Below are 25,688 nucleotides of genomic sequence, written 5' to 3'. Positions count from 1 at the left end.
GCTTTAGTTTTTGAGATATAAGCCAAAAACTGCATTTGACCCCTATGTTCTATTTTTAGCCATGGCGGCCATGTTTGTCGATGGATCAAAACTTCGGAAACAATTTATAAACTAGATACCGTAAGGAACATTCAGTTAAAGTTTGAAGGTATTTTGCCCAGTAGTTTCAGAGGAGAAGATTTCTGAAATAGTTAATGACGACAGACGACGACAGACGACAACAGACGACGACAACAGACGACGACAGACGACGGACGACGACGGACGCCAAGTGATGGCACCAGCTCACATGGGGTCCTTCGGGCCCCGGTGAGCTAACTAGGGTAAAACGCCATTGAAAAATACAAGTATATGAAAAATGCAAAATGTCAGTAGTTCACTATAATACTTCATTATACTTTCTGCAGTTTCTCACTTAAAGTACGGTACGAAGAAAAGCAGTTTGTTAAAACTATGGCATGAAGATTATTCAACATGTATCAAAAAACAGGGGAGAATCACAAAATTTATAGATTAACAAAAATGAAACTTATATTTTTTGAAAAATAAACAAGAATGATATTACGTAATTTTGGAAGGTAAGCCTTACGCACCTGTCATATTTCATGGTATCGTCAGATCATGTTTTCGTACGTCATATGAATTCGTACTATGCATGCATTTTCAATGGACATTATGACGTCACAGTGCATTCTTAATAGCACGAAAAACCCATGAGATGAGGATAAGTGTATTCTAGTCCATTCGTTTGTAAAAGTAAAACATTTCCATGCTATTTCTACCAATTTGCTATGCATAAAAGCATGGGTCAATTGATTCATTTGATACTACTAAAATAGTTCTTAATTTGTTCCTTTGTAAACTTTTTTTCTGTTTTACCCAATCTTGATTAAGATAAATACCTGTTAAACCACGCATGCCTGGTCTTCCTAAAAATAATAAAACGGAATCGTAAATGGACAATAATGGTTTGAGCACTGAAATACGTCTCATGTCTTTAAATGATGCTTTGAACATTAAATATTGAAAAAGGAAAATAATTTATCAAAGAGATAATATTATTCGATCCCCGATCCATTTTCACTACATAAATTAATCTTCCGATAAATCCGGTGCCTAATGTACAAAACAATACACGAAAAATAAATATGATTTGCTGCAACAAATGACAACTTTTGATTCACAGATTTCTGACCTCTGAACAAGCACATACAAAATATGGAGGTGTTAAACATGTTTGCAGGAACTCAAACCTTCCCCTGACCTTGGATGGTTAAAATTCATTCAAAGAAAATCACAATTCATACCAAATGCTTTTACATCCTTCTCTGTGTCAACAATATCAGTCTTTTTTCGTCTTGTATTTTCGAGTTAATGGTTTCTCATATTGCTAAACAGATTTATAATGCATTGATGATGTTCGAGCTTTTCTCGCTGTGATATCTATTTGATCTTATTTATATTTCAGATTTTTAAATGATGAATTTAATTTAATTACAGTATTGCTTACCATCTACTCCTTTGGGTCCAGCAGGCCCAGGAGACCCCACAGTTCCTGCAGGTCCCATTGGTCCTGGTGGTCCTGGTGGTCCAGCAAGTCCTGGTTGACTAGCAGCGTTAGATGCGTCTCCTGGAACACCTTAAAGTGAATATATAACAGGCAATACAGAGATAGGTTTAATAATTAAAAACAAAAAACAGTTTCTAAAATGGCCAATATTGTAAAGAAGGATGCTAAAATGATTATATATTCAATCTGAGATCAATATTGATTTTGATATTAAATTTCAAAGAAGAAATGTTGCCAAGCAAAGTTTTGATAAATAAAGTTCAAATATCTAAAAAAAAAAACCAACATATCTGCATCCTGTTCAATCCATAATCACGTGTATGATTCTTTTTTCGTGTTTTTTTATCGATTTTATCTACAATTCCATCCCTCATTTTGTTAGTTATTGGTTGAAATATTGGTTATTAACATTCGTATGAAAACCAAGAGAATAGCAAATTTAAAAAAAAAACGTTTGGACATATTTCTTATAAAAAGCAAAGTAAAAAAAAACAATGCATAGACACATGTATAAAAAAAAATCATCAAAGCTAACAAGCTTATATATAATTTTGTAAGCCAGACGCGCGTTTCGTCTACAAAAGACTCATCAGTGACGCTCGAATAAAAAAAAAATTAAAAGGCCAAATTAAGAACTAAGTTGAAAAGCATTGAGGGCCAAAAATTCCGAAAGGTTTTGCCAAATACAGCTAAGATAATCTATAACTGGGGTTATATTAGTATATAAAAAGCTAAAATACAAAAAAAAATGGTGAGGATAAATGCGAAGAATATAGGATCTGTAGATGGATTTATTTGAAAATGTTTTCTAATCAGGTGATAGAACAAGAAACAATAAATTTAAAATATTTTTAGTATAACAAATACTATATATTATCAGCTTTTTGTTTAAAAAAAAACAAGTAGTAAAAGAAGTTATCTTAGTCAATGTATATGTTCAAAAGTCTAAGACGTTTTGACATGGTTATGATATAAGTAACATAATCCCTTTACAAGAAAAGGCATCCCGAGAATCAACATATTTTATACATAATTTATTATGACGTAAAATACCTATAAAAAGTGCGATTAAACATGTTTCAAATTTGATAATCTTCCGTACAATAAAAAAAATTATCTCAATTAAAAACAATTTAATTGTAAGATACAATGTACGATTTACCACCCGTTACAAATTCACGAGAAAGATGTATCGATTACATTGTATATAGTTTGTCTAAATTGATTATATTTCATTTATTATGTTGTTGCCGATTATATTACATGTTGTCTTAAGATACTATATACATGTAGTTATCGATGATATGATATATGGTAAGTCGTTTTCACTGATATTACTTAAAGCATGTAGTTATCGACTATATTGCTCATTGTGTGTAGTTATCGATTTAATTGCAATTTAGTATGTAGCTATCGATAATATTGCTAATGGTATGTAGTAATCGATTAAATTACTTTAAGTATGTAGTTACCGATTATAGTGAATATAATATGAAGTTATCGATTAAAGTGTATTTAGTATGTAGCTATCGATTATTTTGCTAATAGTATGTAGTTAAGGATTATTTTGCTTTAGTATATAGTTGTCAATAATATTTCTTATAGTTTGTAACTATCGATAATAGTGTATTAATTTGTTATTATCGATAAAATTGCTTATAGTATGTTATAATCAATAATTTTGCTTATAGACTGTAGTTATCGATGATATTGCTTATAGTATATCGTTATCGTTTATATTATTTATAGTATGTAATTATCGATTAAAGTGAATATAGTTGTAGTTATCGATTTTAATTGTTTATAGTATGTAGTTATCGATTACAATGTATTTAGTTTGTAGTTATCGATAAAGTGCATGCAGTATGTAGTTATCGATTGTAGTGTATATAGTATGTAGTTGTTGATTATAGTGTATTAAGTATGTAGTTATCGATTATAGTGTATTTAATATTTAGTAATCAAATATAATGTATATGGTATGTAGTTATCGATTATAGTGTGTTAAGTATTAAGTTTAGTTATCGATTATAGTGTGTTTAGTATCTAGTTATTAAATATAATTTATATGGTATTTTGTTATCGATTTTAGTGTGTTTAGTATGCAATTATCGAAAATATTGCTTACAGTATGTAGATATCGATTAAATTGATATAGTATGTAGTTGTCTATTATAGTGTATTTAGTATGTAGTTATCCATTTTATTAAATGTAGTATGTAGTTATATACATGTATATTACCATCATGCAAGATATATGTTTACTATATAAAAAAATATATTTTTAAACATCATATCAGACCTGGCTTTCCTGGACGACCTGAAAAATCCGTATCTTTATAAAGAAAATGTTTTACATACTCAAATTGATTTGTATGGTCAGTTTGTTTAATTCTTATTATAATTTACATAGTCTGGACTAAGTTGCAGTTGGAATGTAGTAACAAAAATAACAATTAATGTGCTCGTCTCTACAACTGTATGTTAGGATATCTCAAAATTTAAAAAAATGTAAATATCTAAATATCCTCAAAAAAAACTTAAGATATTGTTCTATGTACTATATACGATTTGTTATATCAACATAAATGTCGTGAAAAAGTAGCATCATTGATATACAATGTTTTCCAACCATACAAAGCCTTTCATTACAAAGCATGTTATTTCTCCATATTGTGGGTACAACAGTTTCAGTGATTTAACCTATTATATAATTTGATTTCGAACGAATTCAGAATAACTTAGAAATCAATTTGCCTATTGAATGACAGTTGGTTTATAATAAATAATAGTTGGCTATATTAAAGAATTTTTCTCATGATGTGCTCTAAATAGGTGTTGCACTCACCCGTAAGTCCTCTCATTCCTGGTCTTCCTGTAATATATTGTTTAAGGTTTACGATATAATTATTTGATGACGTATGGTTAAATATCACATATTACATACTATGGTACCTTCCCTTAATATTTATAATATCTTATGTGTGATGACGTCAATATGGTGATATGACGTCAATATGGTGATATGACATAAGTTTATGCAGAAAAACGTCGACACGGTTATTTTTAAACATCGGCGTTTTGAAAATAAACAAATATAAATATGATTCTATTTTATCTAAGCTGAACTTTATTGACTGAATTCCCCATAACAACAATTCTAATAAAATTTCAAAAATATAAAATATGACGATAGTTATAACCCAAGCTCGGGTTAAAATGTTTAATACATGTAAAAGACAGCTTCTGGAGAAACTGAAAAACAAACTAATTTTTGTTTTTCTTGTTTGAAATGTTAAAAATTTGTCATCTTATGACATTTTGTATCTAACAATACGAAATGACATTTGCTAATTGTTATTTGAGGAGGACGCAGTGGAAAAATCGGTAAAACTAAAATATCAACATGATTTCTGAAATAAAAAGTTATAGTTTTTAAGTATATATCAATGTAAGTTATTAATTAATTATATACCTTTAAGACCAGCAGGTCCATCTTTTCCAGGTGGACCTTGCGGTCCAGATAATCCATCTTTTCCAGGCTTTCCTAAGGAAAAAATCAAATAAGTTTTCATACTATAACAAAGCTCGTTTGACAATAAAATGTATTCGAAATTCCAATTAATTATAGTGCGATAAGTATGTCTTGTAGTTGAGTCTTCATAACCATTTATTCTTATTTTGATCAATACATTTCTTTTAAGTGTTATTTTGAGAAACCTGGTATCTCTTCTGTTGTATGAATGTCAAGTACTTCATGATTAAATATATTATCTTTCTAAGCTGGGGTTGTAAACAACTTATTTGACATGTTAGAAGACCAACTTATTTTTCGTCTGGAGAAAGCTATGGTCAACTGCATTGTTGAACTAGGGATGTTAATGTCTTGACAATAAAGTACTCGAAAACTTGCAAAGTCAACATCATCACACTTGAGTATTAACATATGTACAGCGTATATAAATGATCTCTAAAGGAAAAAAAAACAACAATCACTGACGTTTATTTGTGATCACTTTGGAATCATCAAACAATAGTCGGAATAATCGGATGGAATTACTTATATCAGCTTTACCATTTACACCCAATCATGTCAGTTAGTTATTGAAATTGATATCAGAATTTATTCGGATAATCCCTTTCTTATTCAAACCATTTTGACATTATTTTCCGGTTTAAAGATTTTGTTTTACAAGGAAACATTGTGTATTCATTAACAGGACATCAGGGCACTTCAATAAACAATACATACATGTTTTTTATGCAAATGCCAACTTTAGTTGTACATTAAGTTAATAACCTGAAAGTTCTGAATATTCATGAAATACTTGCTATCGTCTGTTTAGCAAAAACAATCAACGGATGTGTAATTCAGTATATAAACAACACAATTATGAGAGGGTGATAGAGCAGATTGTTTCACCAAGGAAACATTGTCAATCAATGCAAAGCCATGGTTGACAATGGTTTTTCGAGGGGTAGTGATCTTATCGATCACCCTCTCAGCTATTTGTTATTCAATTTATTATATAGAATGTTCTATTTTAACTGCTTTTTAAACTAATAAACTATAAAGTGTACAATCGATCAAGCGTATCCATGATGGGTAATTGAGTATAATCAATAGGACAGAGTAAATTATCTCCCTTGTATTAAAGATCAACATCTGGTATTTTAACGTGGAGTATAACAAACAAAAGTATCGTAGCATACATAACACAAAAACATATAATTTCAAATAGTCTTTATGAAGTTTGTCTACAAGATTAAAGTCTCCATTTTTGCATTTTCAAAGGTCTCAAGATACAAATAGTTAATGCATAACTTGGTCAAGTCAGTGAAACCTTATACAAAGTCTGATCCTTTAAAACTTCTAGAGTCTGCCTTAATAACAGATACTCGAAAACGTTGACATTCTCTAAGTTTAATATTGCATATGTTCAAAGTGTAAATTCTTTACTTTATTACTCTAAAAATAGACGAAGATATAAAACTGTGGCGCACAAAAAACCTCCAGTTAAAATATTAAGATATACTAAATGAGCTGCGTCGGATTGAAATCGACTTATGCAAGTGCACGTGCATGAACATGTATAAGACTTTGATTGATTTTGGAATATTCAAATACGAAACAAAATTTGAATTTTGGTCGGTTTTGTAGATTTTTGTATAACAGCTCAATCTTCAAACAGTTACAGACTTTCCATAGAGATTTTTTTAACCCGTAATAGGTTACCAGATATATTGATATTGAGTTGCATAAAGTCGATTTCTATCCGACGCAAATCACAATTTGATTAAATATTAAATGACAGATTGTTGATAACATACAATTTTTTTTAGGATGCAATGGATGTATCATACCATGAACATGTTTTACCCTATGAGTATTTCACATTGAACATCATGCAGACAGTATATTATTAGCGAATTATATAATCGAACTATTCAGACATACAAAGCATGAATATATCTGGCAATATATAAACCATTTGTCTTAGACGACAGCTTCATTCTTACGAATACTTGTACTAATAATGTTACCTGGTCTCCCTGGAAGAATCGTTTTAAAGCAATTATTTTAAAAAAAATTACTGATTCAATATTTTATAGAGAAATATAGATTATAACCCAGCAAAATAAAAAGATGCACTACGAGAGAAAAATAAACCAACTCACATGTTCCCCTTATATCAAATATTAAAGTCCTCTAACTCGATAACAACATATCTTAAAATAATAAAATTTGAAAGGTTATAGCTTATATTAATTGTATCTGTATGGTTGTAGGAAGATTTTCATCGGGTCAGGGTAAAGCAAACATGGCTTACATTAGAATACTGTTGGCTTATCAATAAACGTTACGTAGTTTATAAAATAGTATTATTCTAAGTTAAAAATTTGAAGCATCCTTCCAGTCAGCTATGAGGTAGTTTTGGAATTAACAACTGTTTCTTGTAATTATGTCTGTGTATGTGTTGTTTTGATTAAATGTTATGTATTGTACCTAGTTGTGTGGAGAGGGCTTACCTTACGTAGGCTTGGTCTGTTGACATTTCAATTCAGTTGATTTTAATAAAATATTGTTTAAACTAAAACGTAAACTAACTACGCAACCAAACATGAACCTTATAGTTTCAACTTTTATTGTTTACTAACCTGTTAGTCCTCTCATACCGGGCATACCTAGAAATAAAAAAAGGGTAAAGTAATTCCTCATAAACAAGTATAAAATCGGATCTGTATCCAAGGCTGATGTATAATTCTCAAACGTGTGGCAAACGTAATGAAGCATTTGTGCTTCTAATGTATCGCGATCCGTATCATTGTTTTGTTATACCAATCTGCTCATGCGCTTGCTTAAACAGTATACTCTATTTCATGTTATTGTTATCATAAGTAATATCTCTAATTATTATTAGTAGTAGTAGTAATAGTAGTATTACAATCATTTTCTAATAACTGTTCAAGAGAAGGGAACAAAAAATATTTTACCCTTAGGTCCTGGCGGTCCGGGAGGTCCAATTGGTCCTGGTTGTCCATCTTTACCTGGTTGTCCTTAAAAGATCATCACTTAGTCACATTATCATTAAAAATAAAGCAGTAAAATGAATATCAGATATGAAAACATTATGTTGAATGAAGTAGGTTATAAAAAAACAAGATTATCATTAAGAACATGATATTTGTTCATCTTTCAAATATGTAACTTAATCATGGTAAAAAAAAATGCCGAATATAGTTTATGACGATTCTGTAATAGCACAATATATATATGTTTAGTACAAGCCTTTTTTCTTCATTTAGAGTGATTTTTCGATGTAATCAACATTATTTGTTGATGATATCTCGTTAATAACAAATTTTGCTAAAGGACTGTATTTTTAAGTTTTGTAGTTGGAAAAAGCAGTCAAGTACAACAGTCGACAACATTTCAACCGCCTTAATGATGTGCTATTTAAATGGTCATTTTATATAACGTTTATTGCACTAATTTTGAATAGCCAAGATTAATCCTCAAATGGAAGGCGGATTTATATAAGGTTTTCTTTTGTCCGAATCCTTATGTTTTGGTTGAATATTTGTCATATGTGCTCCTTTGGAAAAATAAAGTTTTGTTTAAAATAAAACTTAAAAAACTAAATTCCAATATTACGACGTTTAAACGTCACAATTTTCACAGGAAGTTATTATAATTCAGCAGGTTTGATTTAAAGAAAAGTTAATGATATGACCATGAAAACCACCAAAAAGTATGTCGCTAAAGCATATAGCTGATTATTTAGAATGTAGGCATGCAGAAAACATAATAAAAGATACATTTTGTTAGGTCACATGTTCTCGCACTAAAACCTAAGCATAACAATTCATTCACGACTTGTATATTAGTATAAATTTAAAAATTGAAATAATTTTAAAGAACTAAAATAAGTAAAGCTATCAGTGTAACTACTTAGCAGGATTATATCATAATTACAATATTACGGCAATATATTATTATTCTAGTTACAGCATGAGCATATATATGATTAGATAATTTTACTAAGCAGTTGAATTTACCTGACTTTCCTGGCCTGCCTTTAAATGTAAATGAAAATGTATAATGATACACAATTAACTAGAATATGTTTCCACAGAACATCATTCCCTGCTCGCAATATTTTATTTCCATGTTTAGTAAACACTAAAATCAGGATCAAAAAACGTAAATTGCATAAAATTGAAGAAGATCAAACCATATTGAACATGTGTATTGGGTTTTATGTTGATGTGACTTAAAGTTAAAAGTAAACCAGCTAGGCCAAAAATTAAACTTTTACTGGACGGACGGAATAAGAAAGGACGCATATACAAAAAAACATAGTGCCCCTCTACTATCGTAGTGAGCGGGGTATACAAATAGGAGAAATAACAGAAGTAGCATTATGTACTAGTATACTTCGGTTGTCAGAAGATCGAGATTTTTTTAGTCTAAATATGGAAAGCCATACGATAATTAGATTTTTGTACGAGTTTAGTTGAATATATAACGTTGACAAATATGGCAATTAAGCAGTTATATGTATGTATGAGTAGAGAATTCAGAGCTTTTGCCAAATAATCTTGTGTTATTTTATTATGAACATCCAAAATTTAAGTTTTATTATGTATATTCGCAATTCAATTTTTTTATTATATCAATTGTTTTTTTATTTCAATTTGAATATTATACAGCATTTTTAAAATTTTTTTTTTACAAAATACATTAAAGTTTCAAATCTGATTTCTTAGATATTACATGTATTCCCAATACTATTTTTGTGATAAATATATGATTGCATGAATTGAATTGCTATTACTTACCAGTTAATCCTCTCATTCCAGGCATACCTACAAAAAATGAAACAGCACGTTATAAATTTCATGCGACCGAAGCGCTTTCCTGGATTTATCTTCATCAGAGATGCTCATGGTCGAATATTTGAAAGCTAAGGGTGTATAAGAACCGAAACAGTTGAAGAGCTATATGACCAAAAAGAACATAAAAAAATTTGCCAAATCCATCTAAAGTCAACTTTGCATGCGGGAGTTGAAACCTAAGTTTCTTTTTTATTTCAAAATTTATAAACGGACATTTTTTTATAAAGGTTTAGTTATAAATCATGTCAGTACAAATATTATTTAATGTTATAACATTCTCTTCATTTTTTGTTTTTTCGTATATTGTTATGTGTTTATCGTTTATTGTTTGTTTATGAATAAAGCCATAGGTTTTCTTGTTTAAATTATTTTACATTTTCATATGTCAGGGCCTTTTATATATGACTATACTGTATGGGGTTTACTTATTGTTGATTGTCGTACGTGACCTATTTTTACTTATATTCACATCATTTATACTTTGGTGGATAGTTGTCCTTTTGGCAATCATACAGCATCCCCTTTTTGACTCTTATTATGTGTTTTAATTATGAAATGTCAGATATCGCATTTCGCTATGAATGTAAAGACAATTGTCGGACCAATATTATGTTTTGCGATTATAATGATAGTCACTAAACGCGAATATTATGTTATTTACATATTACAATAATACAGAAGTATTTAGTACTATAACCGATAAATAATATTATATTTTATGGTTGTATTTGGCACATCTTTTTGGAATTTTTATCTTGCACTGATCTGTAAGTTCATGTTTGATTTGGCATTCCAACACCATTGATGAGTCTTAAGTAGACGAAACACGCGTCTCGCGTAACATCTTATTAGGCTCGTATCTTCTATTACTTTTAATGATTGTAACCTAAACTTATACCTACAAAGTTTTACAAGTAATGGATTGGTTTATAAAGCATACTTGTACTAGATAATCCTTTTTTATGCAGCAAAAATCATACCATTTTTGCCACTAGGTCCCTGTGGACCAAGTAATCCTGGTGGTCCTAATGGTCCTTTAGGTCCGGCTATTCCATCTTTACCCGGTGATCCTAAAGTGTATAGACATCTTTTGCATGAGGTATTGACAATTTGCATAAATAATAAGAAGTTTTAGTACTCCAAAATTATACTACTATTTTAACAACATAATGTTACAAGATAGGAACTATTCTTCAAGTTCAAAGTACAGTTTTGAGCTTTTAATATGATGTACCACTAATGTACCATACTTATTTTGTACCTGTTTAGAAAATAAATATAACTGCACTTGCAGTAAAAAAAGATTCACATTATAATTACTAATCTTTTAGGAAGAACTATATACTTATTTTCTATTTATAGCACTCCACAAATGAAGTACCAAAACGGTACAGTTACATGTGCCTCAAAAATCCGTTTGTAAATAATACATTACTGCTACATTATATAGGTACAATTGCAGTTCTTTGGAGTAAAAGTAATAAAGAAGTACATACTAAAGTAGCTGCGTAGTAGGTGCTTTTTCACCAGGCTACAAACACGTGATTTGATCTTTTGATCTATTTACAGACAGATAGTAGTACATTTATATACCTGGTTTCCCTGCTGGCCCTACCGATCCAACCTTTCCATCCGCACCGGGATCACCTAAAAATATGTTTGAGAGTAATTAAAAAAAATTCGAATGAAAAAAAATATATATGCTATCACAATTTCAGCAAATATGCAGCATTATAATACTTTATTACTAAAACAAAGTTTTTCCTGTGATTGACTAGGAAACCTAGCATATTTTGTTTCAATTGAAAAGCCGAAATATTGTTCATACCTGATATGAACCTTACATAATTCTGACAGTAATGCGTGGTATAGCTAGATGAAAGTAGCTTGAATATTTACGTCAAATTACACGTAATGGAGAACGACGTAAGCTTTTTAAACCACCAATATCTTTTTTTAAATATCCTAAAAGGTACTTTTGTTTTAATCAGATCCGTTTTATAATTTGTGAAGATATAATAATCGAATGATTTCAGAACTATGTCAATTTAATATATTATTTCTTAAGGTTCATCATAACCTTTTGGCTCATATGGGCCTATTTGTACCACAAATTTTACTCTAAGTACAGACAAACCTGTGTACCTGGAAAAGTTTTAAGGCATGGCAGGAACTAGATAATTAAATTTTAAATGCCTCTACGTTTCAGAAAATTATAACTTTGCTGGATTTTGCTATTCATTTTTTTTTCATTCCTACAGAAGGTGCCAAAATAAACTTAGTTAGGAAAGAGGTTTGAGAAGCTCCCCTCATATAATAAATGTTGTGAGTAGTATTGATTTATGTGGACAATAGATGGACAATAGGCATCTGCAAACAATAGGTGATTTAAACTGTGTAACTGAGTGAACCGCATAAAATGAAACTCATGTGTTTGTTTATTTTGCTATCTTCTGCAGACAGGAAAAAACTGCACATCAAAATCCAGGTAAGGTTTTAATTTTCTGAAACATAAAATGCATTTGAAATTTAATTATCTAGGTCCTGCCATGTCTTAAAACGTGCCTATATGCATCAGTTTGTCTGTACTCATAGTAGATTTTGTTGTGTAAACACGGCCATATTGTTCAATTCCTTTTGATGAACCTTAATTGCATAGCTGTTAAATTAATCTGGGACAGGTACAATTAATGAAGTATCACATATTACCTTATAATCGCCGCTAACTTGTTTTAATGGCAATTTCTTCCATGTGAGGACAATACAGCTTTTTCAAAATATTTACCTTTTATTCCTGGTAAACCAGGTTTCCCATCCGCTCCTGTTTTTCCTGTAGTAGAAGACAAATTATCAACTTTTAAAAACAATCTGAAAATCTGATAGAGTACATATAAATATTTTCCTGTTGTAATTGTATAAAAACCCTTTACACTAGCATTCCCCATTCTTAACTTAAAAGACAGATTGGAAGAATCAGTCTATCGTTATATCAATAAAAAGATGTTTAACTATGATACAAACATCTTGTTTAAGGAATGGATTGATCAACTTTTGTAAAAAAAAAACACTTTGATTCACAAAAAAATATTCTCTGAAACTGACATCTTCAAGATTGTTTTATTGTCAACCTATCTGTTACGTTTGGAATAAAATTGAGAATGGAAATGGGGAATGTGTCAAAGAGATCTCAACCCGACCATAGAGCAGACAACAGCCGAAGGCCACCAATGGGTCTTCAATGCAGCGAGAAACTTCCGCACCCGAAGGCGTCCTTCAGCTGGCCCCTAAACAAATATGTATACTAGTTCAGTGATAATGGACGTCATACTAAACTCCAAATTATACACAAGAAACTAAAATTAAAAATGATACAAGACTAACAAAGACCAGAGGCTCCTGAATTGGGACAGGCGCAAAAATGCGGCGGGGTTAAACATGTTTTTTGAGATCTCAACCCTCCCCCTATACCTCTAGCCAATGTAGAAAAAAACAAACGCAAAACAGTACGCACAGTAAAAATCAGTTTAAGAGAAGTCCGAGTCCGATGTCAGGATAGGAAACAAAAGAAAATAAACAAGAAGACTTTTTTCTAACAAACAATCAGCATTCCTATGGGAACATTTCCTTTTCTTGCCGAATTCAGACTTCAAGGAAGAATGACAAAAAGTAGCAATATCCTTTAACTTAACGTTCTGCGTTATAGCGGATGCCCTCTCAGTAAAAATTAGATTGGGGCATATGTTGAAATTATCAATTCCATCTACCTCTAAATAACGGAAACCACATACACAGTGGATTACCTCATATTTTACTTTCAGCTAGACATTGACAATGACGGTCGGTTCAGAATAACACTTTACGACAAAAGGGATAAATTTTGATTCCCCATTGACAACTGTTCTTAAAATTTTAGAATATGATATAAACTTTCATTAAAAGGACAAAATACGTGAAGAAAGTATCCTGATTTGTTGGTTCATTTAAGGTTTGTTGACACGCGATGAGATTGGTATCGACGTTTTTACACAAATGGCAATCTTAACAAACAACTAATTCGTAATCTTAACAAACAATAAATTCATTAAATGATTAATCTGAATAAACTAATGTTAATTGATTTCAGACTTTATGTAAAAATGAATCATTTAGTATCTTTTCCAAAAGTATTGTAATAATAAATCAATCAAAATTTAACCAGATTTTAAGAGAAATTAGAATTTATCCTAACTATAATACCTACAAAAATGTTAAAATGATCTAAGAGCATGACACGAAAGCATAAATTCGTATTTTCCCTCACTGATCGAGAAAATAACATAGGCTTGAGTTTTCAACAGTAACTGTAACATATAAATAGGCATGTTTCCAGTCTTGATGCTTGTTAGTTGATTGCCGTTGTTCTTTATCGTGTTTGTTTTTACCTTTTAATGAATTGATGTTGATTGTATATGTTTAGAAGTCATTTTAAGCCTTGTTTCTTTGAAAACATTTAACAATCACTTGGTGGTGAACGTTTCATTTCCGAGGGAATCACAAGCCCAGTAGTCAGCACTTTTCCGTGGACACGAGCTATCATAGATAACTTGTTTGTGTTAATCAATTTACTGTTTTTTAAATGTTAAATTATTCAAAACACTAAGGTTAATGTACTCCAGGGAACATATTGCCTTGGACGTATTGTGCACCACTTTGAGGAATGTTCGGTTTGAATACTCCACAACTTCGTATTTGATTTGGATTGGACTGTTTTGATTCGAGTGCCAAGTATAAGTCTTTTGTAGACGAACAGCTCTGGCGTACACAGTTATTTTGATGAGTTTTAAGCATTTCTAAACTGGTTGGCCAATCGTTGAAGACTCTATTATAAACGTTTTGTTGCTGATTGACATGCTCTATTGTTTTCTCATGACATTACATCAAATATCCAATGTTGTACCTGGTAGTTTACCTATTGATATTATGTCATTATATTGCACGGGGGGGGGTCTCTTCCTATATGAAGGTATATTCATATGTGCCGCTGGAATGGGTCCCTTTTTTGATACGTCAAATATATCAATGGGGTGCAATTTTACCGAGGAAATATATCAATTGGTAGTAATTGACCAATTGTGATATATCAATGGGTTATAATTTTTCAGTTTGTTGTGCAACGATCTTATAGTATATTATATAATTGAAAATTGAAAAGTGTTTTTAATATATAACAAGATTGTATATGCATATAGGTACTATTTGAGCTGATAAATATATGAATGGGTTATGATTTCGCTGTGAAATATATGTATAGGTAAGGATTTCACAATTATTCAATATATGAATGGGGGGGAGGGGGGTTTAAATCCCAGCTGCACAACAGACCACCCCTCACCCCCCCCCCCCCCCCCACCCCCCGTGTTATATTGGCGTAACCTTTTTGCAATTTAAACAAAGCATGCAAAATGAAAAGATTCTTACCAGGATCTCCCTTCGGTCCTGGTGTTGCTCCTCCGGTACCTAAAATGTGATCACATGTTAGTTATAATTTATTGACGACTGATTAATAATCCGTTTCTTTTCGAATGTTTTGGTAAATGTTTAAATACCAAGACTAATTTAAAAAGTTTGTACTTCAAATATCAAATTCTTGTTATCTGTTCTTTCTTATAGAAATTTAATAGCATCTGATCTAGGATCAATGTCATTATTGTCGATTTTTGATATTTTTATGCTTACTTTCTATTAAGAATGTTCAAAGCTTCGGACATCTGTAATGCCACTTAATGTTAAACAAGCAACAATTAATCAACCAGTGATATGTAAATGTTGTTGCAACATAAAAATATTCTCATTATTTCATATCTTACTATTCAATATAAATATATATATATAGAGAGAGAGAGGTCTATAAAAAGGACCAACCAGCAAATTTACTATGTACCGGGTCGTCTAGAATAGACGATACTGTGCAGATAAGGAAAAAATTATATAAGTCTAGAGATTTGCACAACGGTACTAATATAAGATGGTATTATACGAAAATGTTGTATATATATAATGTCTTTCAAGTATGTCTATCGTCCTACTATTAATATTATTGTAATCATTATATATACCTGGTTTTCCTTGAGGACCTTCCGGACCAATGGGACCTTTAGGACCTGAAATTAATTACAAGAGAGAGTAGAGAAAATTCTTTCCTTGGGTATAACATGTGAGTGTTTTGTCTTGCCAGTCGACTCATTGAATACTAGCATTAAATGACTGATTGTGCAGATTTTTGTGATAGGTTTTTGCAAACAACTAAGATACCTTGAATTTCCGATGAAATGTTGTTCATATCTCTCATTTTGAGATAAATTTGATTTAACATTTTTACAATAAATGCTTTTTTTGTAACGAATGCACGTAAATTCGAAGAAAAACCTCAAAATTGCCTTATTATTACACTATATACCCTTTAACCTTTCTCTAAAACTAATCTATTGATATTTTTTTTAAATACTGTATGGTTGCCAGATCATTCAACTGTTTATGTTATGAAACAATCGATCCCAAAAATAGATGAGACAAATACGTTTTACTTAGATTCTAATTTCTAGTTCAGCCTATTCATATGCATTTTTTTATATAAAAAATCTGTTGCATCATTGTACTTTTAATCCATTGGTAGGAATTATTAAGAAAACAGCTTAAACAAGAATTTGAAAGGAAGAATAGAATGTAAAAGTAAGTAAGCTCATATAAAAAAAAATATGCTAAACCATCTACAAATAACCAATGGGGTTTTTCATTGGTGGTACAATAAGGACTGGAAAAGAATGAGTGCCAAATAAAGAAAGAAAAAAAAACGATATGACAACAAAATTCCGGACAATTAAATGACATCTGGTTCTGTTTTGTCGAATGGATATCCAATCATAAAGTTTTCCACTGCCAGAATCTAACAGACTTTTATAATATTTTTTCATGGTAAACTAGTGACATACAGCTCCCGTCATAAATATTAAATATATACATATTATAAGAATTAGATACACATTTGAGGACGTTAGTCTGCATGGGTGTATCTAATTTACGCCAAAATTATTGTCAATGCAGAATGAAAGTTTTCAATAATTTAGGAAGGGGGTCTTTCAGCGATTTGACCATATGTAATTAAAAAGCATGATAAATGAAGGGTATCCAATTTCATTTAAGAACATCTAGGTCTAAATATATAAAGCTTTTGTATATATTTAAATATCTTAAGTGTGAACACATGTTTATGTTGTATTGTAATCTATTCAACCATTCAAAGTAGATTGAATTTCCTATAAACCATCGGCATAAAAAATGGATAAAAAAGATAAAAGAAAAAAGGACGGGGTATCTCTGTGACCTTTTTTTATTTTCTTTATATAACAGCAGATTTCTCTTTATTGTACAGATGATAGAACTGGATGCAGAACATACTAAGAAAAGTTGTATCCTGGATGTATGCAAAACATCAATCAATCAAATCTTACACGGAACAAAAAAATATTATGGACTTTTATTGCATAACTTGTAATTTATTTATAAAAAGTGCATAAACAAAGTGATGTGTAATTTGAAACATGACAGTTTCATTAATTTTAAACAACATAAAGAAACTGCCCGTAAACAAAGCAATTAGCATAACTTTAGTTAAATAAATAATTGATAATTATTATATTAATAATGATATGATAAATTACATAATTTGCAATGATTTATTACACGATGTTGCTATATATCTTACTTAGTAAGATGTTAATGTGAGGAAGAAAATAGTGGTTTTATCTTATTCATTTTACATTAATTCCGTTACAGAATATTAGGGAAACATTTACCTTTTTCTTAATTTTAATCATTTTCGATAAGAATAAAAAAAATGATACATTGTTTTTAAACATTTTCAAGTAAAGCTCATCAAACAACCTAGTGGTTGGGATCTTAACCTTATTTCTCAATTCCATTTGAACCAATTTCCCGTACTAGTTCCAAGGCATTTTATTTCTACGACTAACAATATTATTCTGTGGCGCTGATAACGGCTAATCACACATTAGCAACATTTGGATTTTTTTTTTTCAAAAAGGACATTTTTCCTCAAGCGGAATGTAATAACTTAGCAAAAAAGTATTTAAAAAATACCGAATCCAAGGTAAAATCAAAAAGGGAAAAGTCCATGACAACTGACAAAATCAAACGTTAGACTTTATCAACCAATGCAACGGATGGGAAAAAACTGTCATATCCTTGATTTGGTACATACATTTTCCGCAGAAAACGGTGGGTTAAACTTGATTTTATAGCCAGCTAAACCTTCTACTTGAATGGCAGTTGTTTATAGTTCCATTATATTGACAAGGATTCTACTCGTTGAAAAGTGAAGACGTAAGAAAGAAACATTGTAATACAGTACAAATATTTGATATTTTTAAATATATCACACTGTTGCAAGATTACCATTCCCTCAACTCTGTAAATGAACCATAAGCTAATCATAATAATAAAAATACAACAGGTGCAGATAATATTGCATTTTCTGTACTAATCTTGATTGTAATGTACTTTTGATATCTTTAGTTATACCAACGTAAATGAGGCTAAGTCAGATCCTAATTATATCTACAGTCAGGTCTGCTTTTGACAGGTCATCGTGTTAAGCACATTTTATACAAGACCTTGCACTTTTGTTATTTCAGTGCAGACATGTCTTTTTAAATGTCGATGCGACGTTGTCAGCCTAATCATAATTTTTTTTTTGCTTTAAATGACATTTTCTTATGGTTGTGGCATGTTAACTATTTCTGGCATGAAGAGATATTTCTAAAGTATCACACTGTACGGAGTGTGATACGAAAAAGTGATACAAAAACTGCGTTAATTTGATTGGCTTATCCAGCATCATGAGAGATATTACGACACTTCAATTGGTTATTCGTTAGGTCACTGATAACTTTCAAAGGTTAAGGAGATGCACATTTCGTCCATGCCAACGGTTATATGTGACTTATTTGATGATATACAAGACACTCACACTTTTCACCTAAAAATCGTCTTTCTGACAAATTTTATCACATTCTGAAGCGTGCAAAAAGTTTTAAAATGTCTGATGTTGAAGTATGACGCCGAAACAGGACAGATGACGTCATCCTAGTATGTGCAAAAGATAACATAAACAATTCTCAGATTTTTTAATTTAACACAATAATTATAAGAGTGTTGACCATAAGAGAAGTAGGTTTAACAACTCGTGAGAATTGGATATCGCTTGATATCAACTCTAGTTATTTAATTTGAATAGTAATAATAAACTCACCAAAGGCTCGTTTATTATTATATTGAAATTAAAGAACTCGAGTGTATATCAAGCGATATTCAATTCTCACTCGTAATGAAACCTATAAATTTCAAAGTTTCGGTCATATTGTATCTGAACACTAGCATAACCCCAATTTATTTCGTACAAACATGTACATCTTTTACAATGTTAAACGTGATTGTAGGACAACCATGTTGGGTAAGGTTTCTTTTTTACTATTTTTAAATATAAATGATATAAAATTTCAGTAATTTTGCAATTGTCTTTAAGTGCAAGGTAATTAAAATCTTTTCCTAGATATGTAAAATTAAATAAGTAAGACAACGTTTAGAAGAAAAAAAACAATGCTGATGCCTGGCGAACAAAGGTTTTGTGAACACCTTAATGATGTTATTGGATATATTCATAATAATTTATTTCATTTTTGAATTCAAAGGTCTAAAATCTTCTATTAATGATGATATTTGACAGGTAAACATTAAAGATCCGAATAATTATTATATTCTTGTTAATGCACAGACATTAATTTGCATTTTTTTTTAATTATAAATATTCATGGAATGTCAGTTTTATTGTTATTTATGTTGTAAATGCTAATAGTATCAAATGTTAATGTGTCAGTTATTTATAAAAAATGATTTTACATCACTAGAACAAGTTGCATAAATTAATGTAGATTAATTGTATCTAGCATAAAAACCACCCATGTAAAGCAGCATGACTTTCTACATGACCTGTAGTCATGTTAGTAAACTTTCAGGCTGAATATTGCTTTTTATCCCTTTCTTTGTAACGTTGTGTAACTAATAGCAACTATAAACAGACTATTTGTTTATTCTTCGATGCATTATACTGTAATTTTTAGTGATCAACTGTTAAAAGGAACATAAAGTTCTAAAGTAAGTTAAATGATCCGTTGAAGAACCAGAATGAAAAAACTCATAGAAACGCGAGTATTCACTGATCATTTAACGGATTAACTTTACAACACATGACTCTGAAAACTTAAAGCAGACATATCAAAATCGCTGTGTTTAAATCGTTTACTGGATATAAAGAATCTTTTACACAGACAAATGTTCAAATAAAAAAGTATAAATTTAACGAAAAGAGTATATTCTAAATCTAACAAGAAATCGTTAAAAACGTCGAGGGTCAAATTTGTCCGAGGCAATTGGAAAATTAATTTCAGTTGTGTTGCGAAAATTATAATATAAAGTGGTCATAATAAAATGAATTAATTATAAACGTCGTTAAGAAATACATTTGCATATCAACTCTATCAAGAGATTTTTGTTCTCATTAGTATTAAAAGCACATTGTTATTCAATTATAAATTCTAAAATCTATTTGCAAACACAGCCCTGTCTCGCAGCTGGCCAGACGATGCGACTTATTTCATCCTGTACATTATACACTGATTACAGTCATTGCAACAAAATAATTCCACTATTGTTCATATTTAACAAACATAAGATGTAATAGTGTTGCAAAGATGTAAGCATTAGCCTTAGCTTTGCGACAAAGGTTGCTAGTGACCTCATTTAAGTGAAATCATAAAATGATGAACATGGGACGATATGCCTGGGCTTCCGGTCATAAAACATGTAATATTTTCGAGTACTATTATCGTACTCAGGCTCAGAAATCAACAAAAAAAATACTGTATTTAACGTTTCGAGCACAAATTCTTTACTCTGGGTAATGAATTGCCAGATTTTTAATAGAAATTTGCTTATTTCAAGAACCTTTTTAACTGAATTACCAAACACAACATAAATTGCAAACAGTTAGTAGAAGGAAGATGGAAACAAAAACAAAAACCTTTCGGTTCGAATATTATTTTTGGGAAAAGGTTATCTTTCAATATGTGAAAGAAACAGCAATGTTTTTGTAGTAATAAATTTGCAGTTTATACAATGTAAAATGAAAAGGAATTATTGTAAACTAAAATAGCAAACTCTCTAGCGAGGAAGCAGGCTGAAAAAAATAATTCTGGATATTGTGGATTTTTTTTTATTACAGTTAATTCTAAGAACCAGCTAGGTCCCATATTGTACATTCTTCTTTTATAAAAAGCTATAATTGTAGAAATGGTTAGTTGTATCTATTTATAACCTTTTCATGCTCTGCACATTGTTTTAAAAAAGCCCCTGGATGAAATCTAATAGACTTACACATGATGAAAACAATTGGTAGATATCAGACTCATTGAAGTAAAAGCATATTTACCTGGTAAACACATTTTCGTTGTACAATACGTATGGACAACGTCAGCCTAGAAAACACCAAAGGGAAAGTATAAGAAAAGTATAAGAAAAGCACACAAAAACAGGAACACAAAATGTATGATACAATATAAGAGACATGAAATAACTCGAGTTATGTTGAACACATTTCTTAATTAAGCTTTTACGCGAGGGAACTGTATCAAATACATATTTTCCTTTAGAGAACTGTAATAAGAACTGAAAACATGTCAATTTTACTTTTGGGATTTGTATTTTAAGAATATACTATTGATACCGCTGTTGGTGGACTATCAGTTCCCGAGGGTATCATCAGCTTGGAAATCAGTATTTTGGTACTGACATGATTTATAACTAACCTTTCTTTAAATTGTCCGTTTATAAGTTCAGAAGGTATTAAGAACTTAATTTTCCTTAGACAAAGTTGAACCTAAATGGATTTGGCTATTATTTTTTTTAATCCTTTTGGTTATATAGCTTTTCAACTGTTTCAGTTCTTATACATCCTTGGCTTTCAAATATTTGACTGTCAGCGTTCTTTATGAAGGTAACTCCAGAATAGCGCTTCGAACGCATGAAATTTATAAAGTGTTGTTTTCATTTTTGTAATAAGACGCTTGTCATGAGCAAATTATAGTTATACGCAAATTAGCAATAGTTTTATTCATCAACATGAAACCCCTCATCTTTACTCCGACCGCGCGAGACCCTCATGGGTAGTCTAGATCTTTAAACACCCCCTAGTAGTACCCTTTCTGAGCTAATGTGTATTATTGTATTATGCAACATGCAAATGATACTCATTTTTCAGGGTTACCAGTCAGTGTCTACCTATTTTATTTCGCGTTTTAAATGATTTATAACAAACGATAATACGTTTCCGATGATTTATAAAAAACGATAATACGCTTCCGATGATTTATAGCAAACGATTATACGTTTCCAATGATTTATAACAAACGATAATATGTTTCGATGATTTATATCAAACGATAATAGGTTTCCGATGATTTATAACGACCGATAATATGTGTCCTATGATTTATAACAAACGATAATACGTTTCCGATGATTTATAACAAACGATAAAACGTTTCCGATGATTTATAACAGACGATAATATGTTTCCGATACGGAAGTGACTTTTCGAGCAGATATTGCTTATCCTCCCGGAGCACCTTCGTACAACCCTGGTTTGAGCTTTATTGTTGATGCTTAATCTTTAACTTATTGTGGAGTATATCATGGACATTTTTTACCTTAGGTTATAGTGTTGTATGTTTTCCTCGATTTATAATTTTTTTTGTGGCCCTTTGATATTTTCTCCCAATCTTTTAATGAGTCTTTTGACAATTTAAGATATGTTAGATGTTTACAAATATTATGTCAATGAAACTGCTAAACTTCTAGATAAATAACAAAAATAATATTGTGCAGTTTGCACAGCTCTCAATCGTAGCTTTGACACTAAATTATCGAACAGCAACAAATAACATACAACGGTCGAATATCAAATAATTAAACTTTTATCGACCCTCCTTTGCCTCGACGTGTTGTTGTAAGGTTAAGTTTTTATGTCGCCTTATAACGTCCAGTCTTCGTTGCTCAATGTTAATCGATAGGCTTGACAGAATTCCACAAAACTCATAAATGCTTCTATTGGACTTAGACGTGATACAGCTTCCATTCTAATTTTTCGATCACAGTGACTTTTTGGGTTTCTCATACCAAAACATAGCGTAAGTCATTTCTGCTTACATCATTTTGAGACGGCAGACAAATATTACTTATTCTGCAAGAATCGCGCATTTTATTGATAAATCGTCAAACACATCATCGTTCCTTAATATGACACAATGCTTGGCAGCAATAATTGCACGGTTACATTGATAATTTGAAAATGTGTTGCTGTATGGACAACTGTCTCAAATTCCTTCTTCCAAGATTATATCCTTCGACATAACAGACTTACCTGAGCATCAATAATAGCTTGTATTGCCCACTCTAAATCTCCGGGACTTGTAGACCGTTTCTTGACTTCCTTCAATTTGTCTCTTAATTTAGTAACATTTGCTATATACTTTGCTAACTCGTTTGATGACAGCTTTATGTCTAAATTTGAATCTGGAATGGATCTCTGAAACGATATAAAATTGTTATTAATTGATAATATCTGTTTCCGTTCATAAGGTTCATAAGAATTTTATTTATCAATTATATGATATCGCCAAATAAAGACTGGGAGGGTAAAAGGAGCTACGTCAATGAACCAGATGCTACCGTTAAGGAGCTGGATTGAAAAAGGAGAACACAATATGCAATGACTACTTGAGAATCTCTATTGACATGTTACCCCTATGTTCTATGTTTAGCCATGCTGGCCATGTCGGTTGGTAAGGTGGGATAATCGGACAATTTTTAAAACGAGTTACTCCAATGATGAATGTAACCAAGTTTTTTCCTATTGACCTTGTAGTTTCAGAGGAGAAGATTTCTTATAACGACAGACACCAGTTGATGCGAATAGTTCACTTGACCTTTTGCAAGCCAAGTTCATAATAGATCTTTTACATATATTAAAGCATGTTTGGAAAATAACGTTGAACTTCATGTCAGTGCAAATAGTTTAATATAAATGGCCCAACAGAATTGACATTATTTGACATTAATGAAACATTAATTCTCAGCTTTCGTCTTAAATTTATATGTGAAAAATCATTGTTCTTGTTTAAAGATATTTAAAGGGAAACGATATGCTCCTCACAATACGAAATATCAAAATATTTTTTTGGAATTTCAGCTTATTTGTTTTCTAAAAGCTAACAACTTCTAAAAATTCACGTATAATCAGGTACAAAAAAATGTAAGTTTGAATTTCATATCTCAACTATTCAAGGATTTCGAACCATATACACAAATAAAATTCACGTCTGGACGTGTGTGTATGTGATGTTTATTGTGTTAACCTCTCGTTAATATTTTAAATCCATATCACCGTCATACAAAGTATACAAATAATATTTAGCTGTTCTTATTCATACTTGTATTCCATTGTGTAGAAAACTAATGCATTTGACATAAGTCAAACACACAAGGAAAAATTCAATGGACATTGACTTCAGGCTAACTATGTGTTTTTACCTTCCATTCTTTTTCGAGCTAAATGCTTAAATGTCAATGTATTAAAACTCAATTTCAGGATAATTGTTATTCAATGGTTTTCGTTGGTTGTTGGTCGTCTGACATATTTGTTTTTTCGTTAATCGTTTTAGCATAAATCAGGCTGTTGGTTTTTTCTTTGAAATTGTTTCACATTTTGTCATTGCAAGGTGTTTTTTTTTACATTTGTAGCATACAAAATGGAATGGCTTTTGCTCATTGTTGAAGGCTGTAAGGTAGCCTATAGTTGTTAACAGTCTCGTTGTTCGGTTCCTTGTGGATAGCTGTCTCAGGGGCAAGCATACCACATCTCCTTATTTGAAATATAATATCATTTTAAGAGAAATGTATATGGTTTTTAAAAATGGAGAGATAACGTGACATTTTCCGGAAATTTATACATGATATCAATTCATCTTTTCACCTGTGTTTTACTGATGACCACCGATAACGTTATTAGATTAAAATTTTTACTTTCTTCGATTTCTAATGGATTTCCCAACCCTTAACTGTATGCAAAATTTCATTTAAAAATCCCGTTGCTTGCCAATTTGTGTGCATTTTTTTATGATCTTTTTAGATATTGTTCTAAACATTTATGATAACTCCATTAGAAGAGGGCTTTGATTAATATTTCCATTAAACTCTATAAATGTAGAAACACATAAATACATAATAAAGGGAGACTGTTTTATGTTAGGTATATGTCGTGTTTTTGTCTGTCAAACTGTTCTTAATAAAAAGTCAGATATGTTAAATTATCTGAAGAAATCAAAATTATTTTTTGTTAAACTTCGTTTCCGTTATTTAGATTGGAATGGTCCCAATCAATTATACTGCAAATTTTCGTTCAAATTTGGTAACATTTTGTGCGTTGCCTTAAAGGCACAAAAGTACACAAATATTAAGGTTATTATTCAGAAGATCCGCATAATAGAATGTTGTAATGGACACTTAGGGAAAACTGTGCAAGTGTTCTTGAGAAGTTGTGGTTTACCTT

At 30.8% G+C, this 25,688-nt stretch overlaps 1 protein-coding gene across 7 annotated transcripts in view; it reads right to left on the bottom strand.

Moving 5' to 3' along the window:
• The window catches only part of LOC127721570 (collagen alpha-1(I) chain-like), a 71,802-nt gene that overhangs the window by 42,680 nt on the left and 3,434 nt on the right, over positions 1–25,688 (bottom strand). For 4 of the 7 annotated variants that reach the window (XM_052228340.1, XM_052228339.1, XM_052228337.1 and 1 more), the window contains exons 2-18: positions 23,502–23,666; positions 21,513–21,558; positions 16,066–16,110; positions 15,428–15,466; positions 12,756–12,800; positions 11,564–11,617; positions 10,951–11,040; positions 9,914–9,940; positions 9,131–9,148; positions 8,066–8,128; positions 7,730–7,756; positions 7,115–7,123; positions 5,046–5,117; positions 4,419–4,445; positions 3,873–3,890; positions 1,511–1,639; positions 903–929 (exon numbers count right to left, since the gene is read on the bottom strand). In XM_052228340.1, coding sequence (XP_052084300.1) covers positions 903–929; positions 1,511–1,639; positions 3,873–3,890; positions 4,419–4,445; positions 5,046–5,117; positions 7,115–7,123; positions 7,730–7,756; positions 8,066–8,128; positions 9,131–9,148; positions 9,914–9,940; positions 10,951–11,040; positions 11,564–11,617; positions 12,756–12,800; positions 15,428–15,466; positions 16,066–16,110; positions 21,513–21,558; positions 23,502–23,666 — 901 coding nt within the window. The remainder of the gene's footprint in view (positions 1–902; positions 930–1,510; positions 1,640–3,872; positions 3,891–4,418; positions 4,446–5,045; positions 5,118–7,114; positions 7,124–7,729; positions 7,757–8,065; positions 8,129–9,130; positions 9,149–9,913; positions 9,941–10,950; positions 11,041–11,563; positions 11,618–12,755; positions 12,801–15,427; positions 15,467–16,065; positions 16,111–21,512; positions 21,559–23,501; positions 23,667–25,688) is intronic. The other 3 variants (XM_052228335.1, XM_052228334.1, XM_052228336.1) reach the window with 3 other exon arrangements.

Source organism: Mytilus californianus, unplaced genomic scaffold (assembly GCF_021869535.1).
Source record: "Mytilus californianus isolate M0D057914Y unplaced genomic scaffold, xbMytCali1.0.p SCAF_12, whole genome shotgun sequence".
NCBI lineage: Eukaryota > Metazoa > Mollusca > Bivalvia > Mytilida > Mytilidae > Mytilus > Mytilus californianus.
Note: the sequence above shows the minus strand (reverse complement) of the source record. Positions and strands in the feature narration are given on the sequence as shown.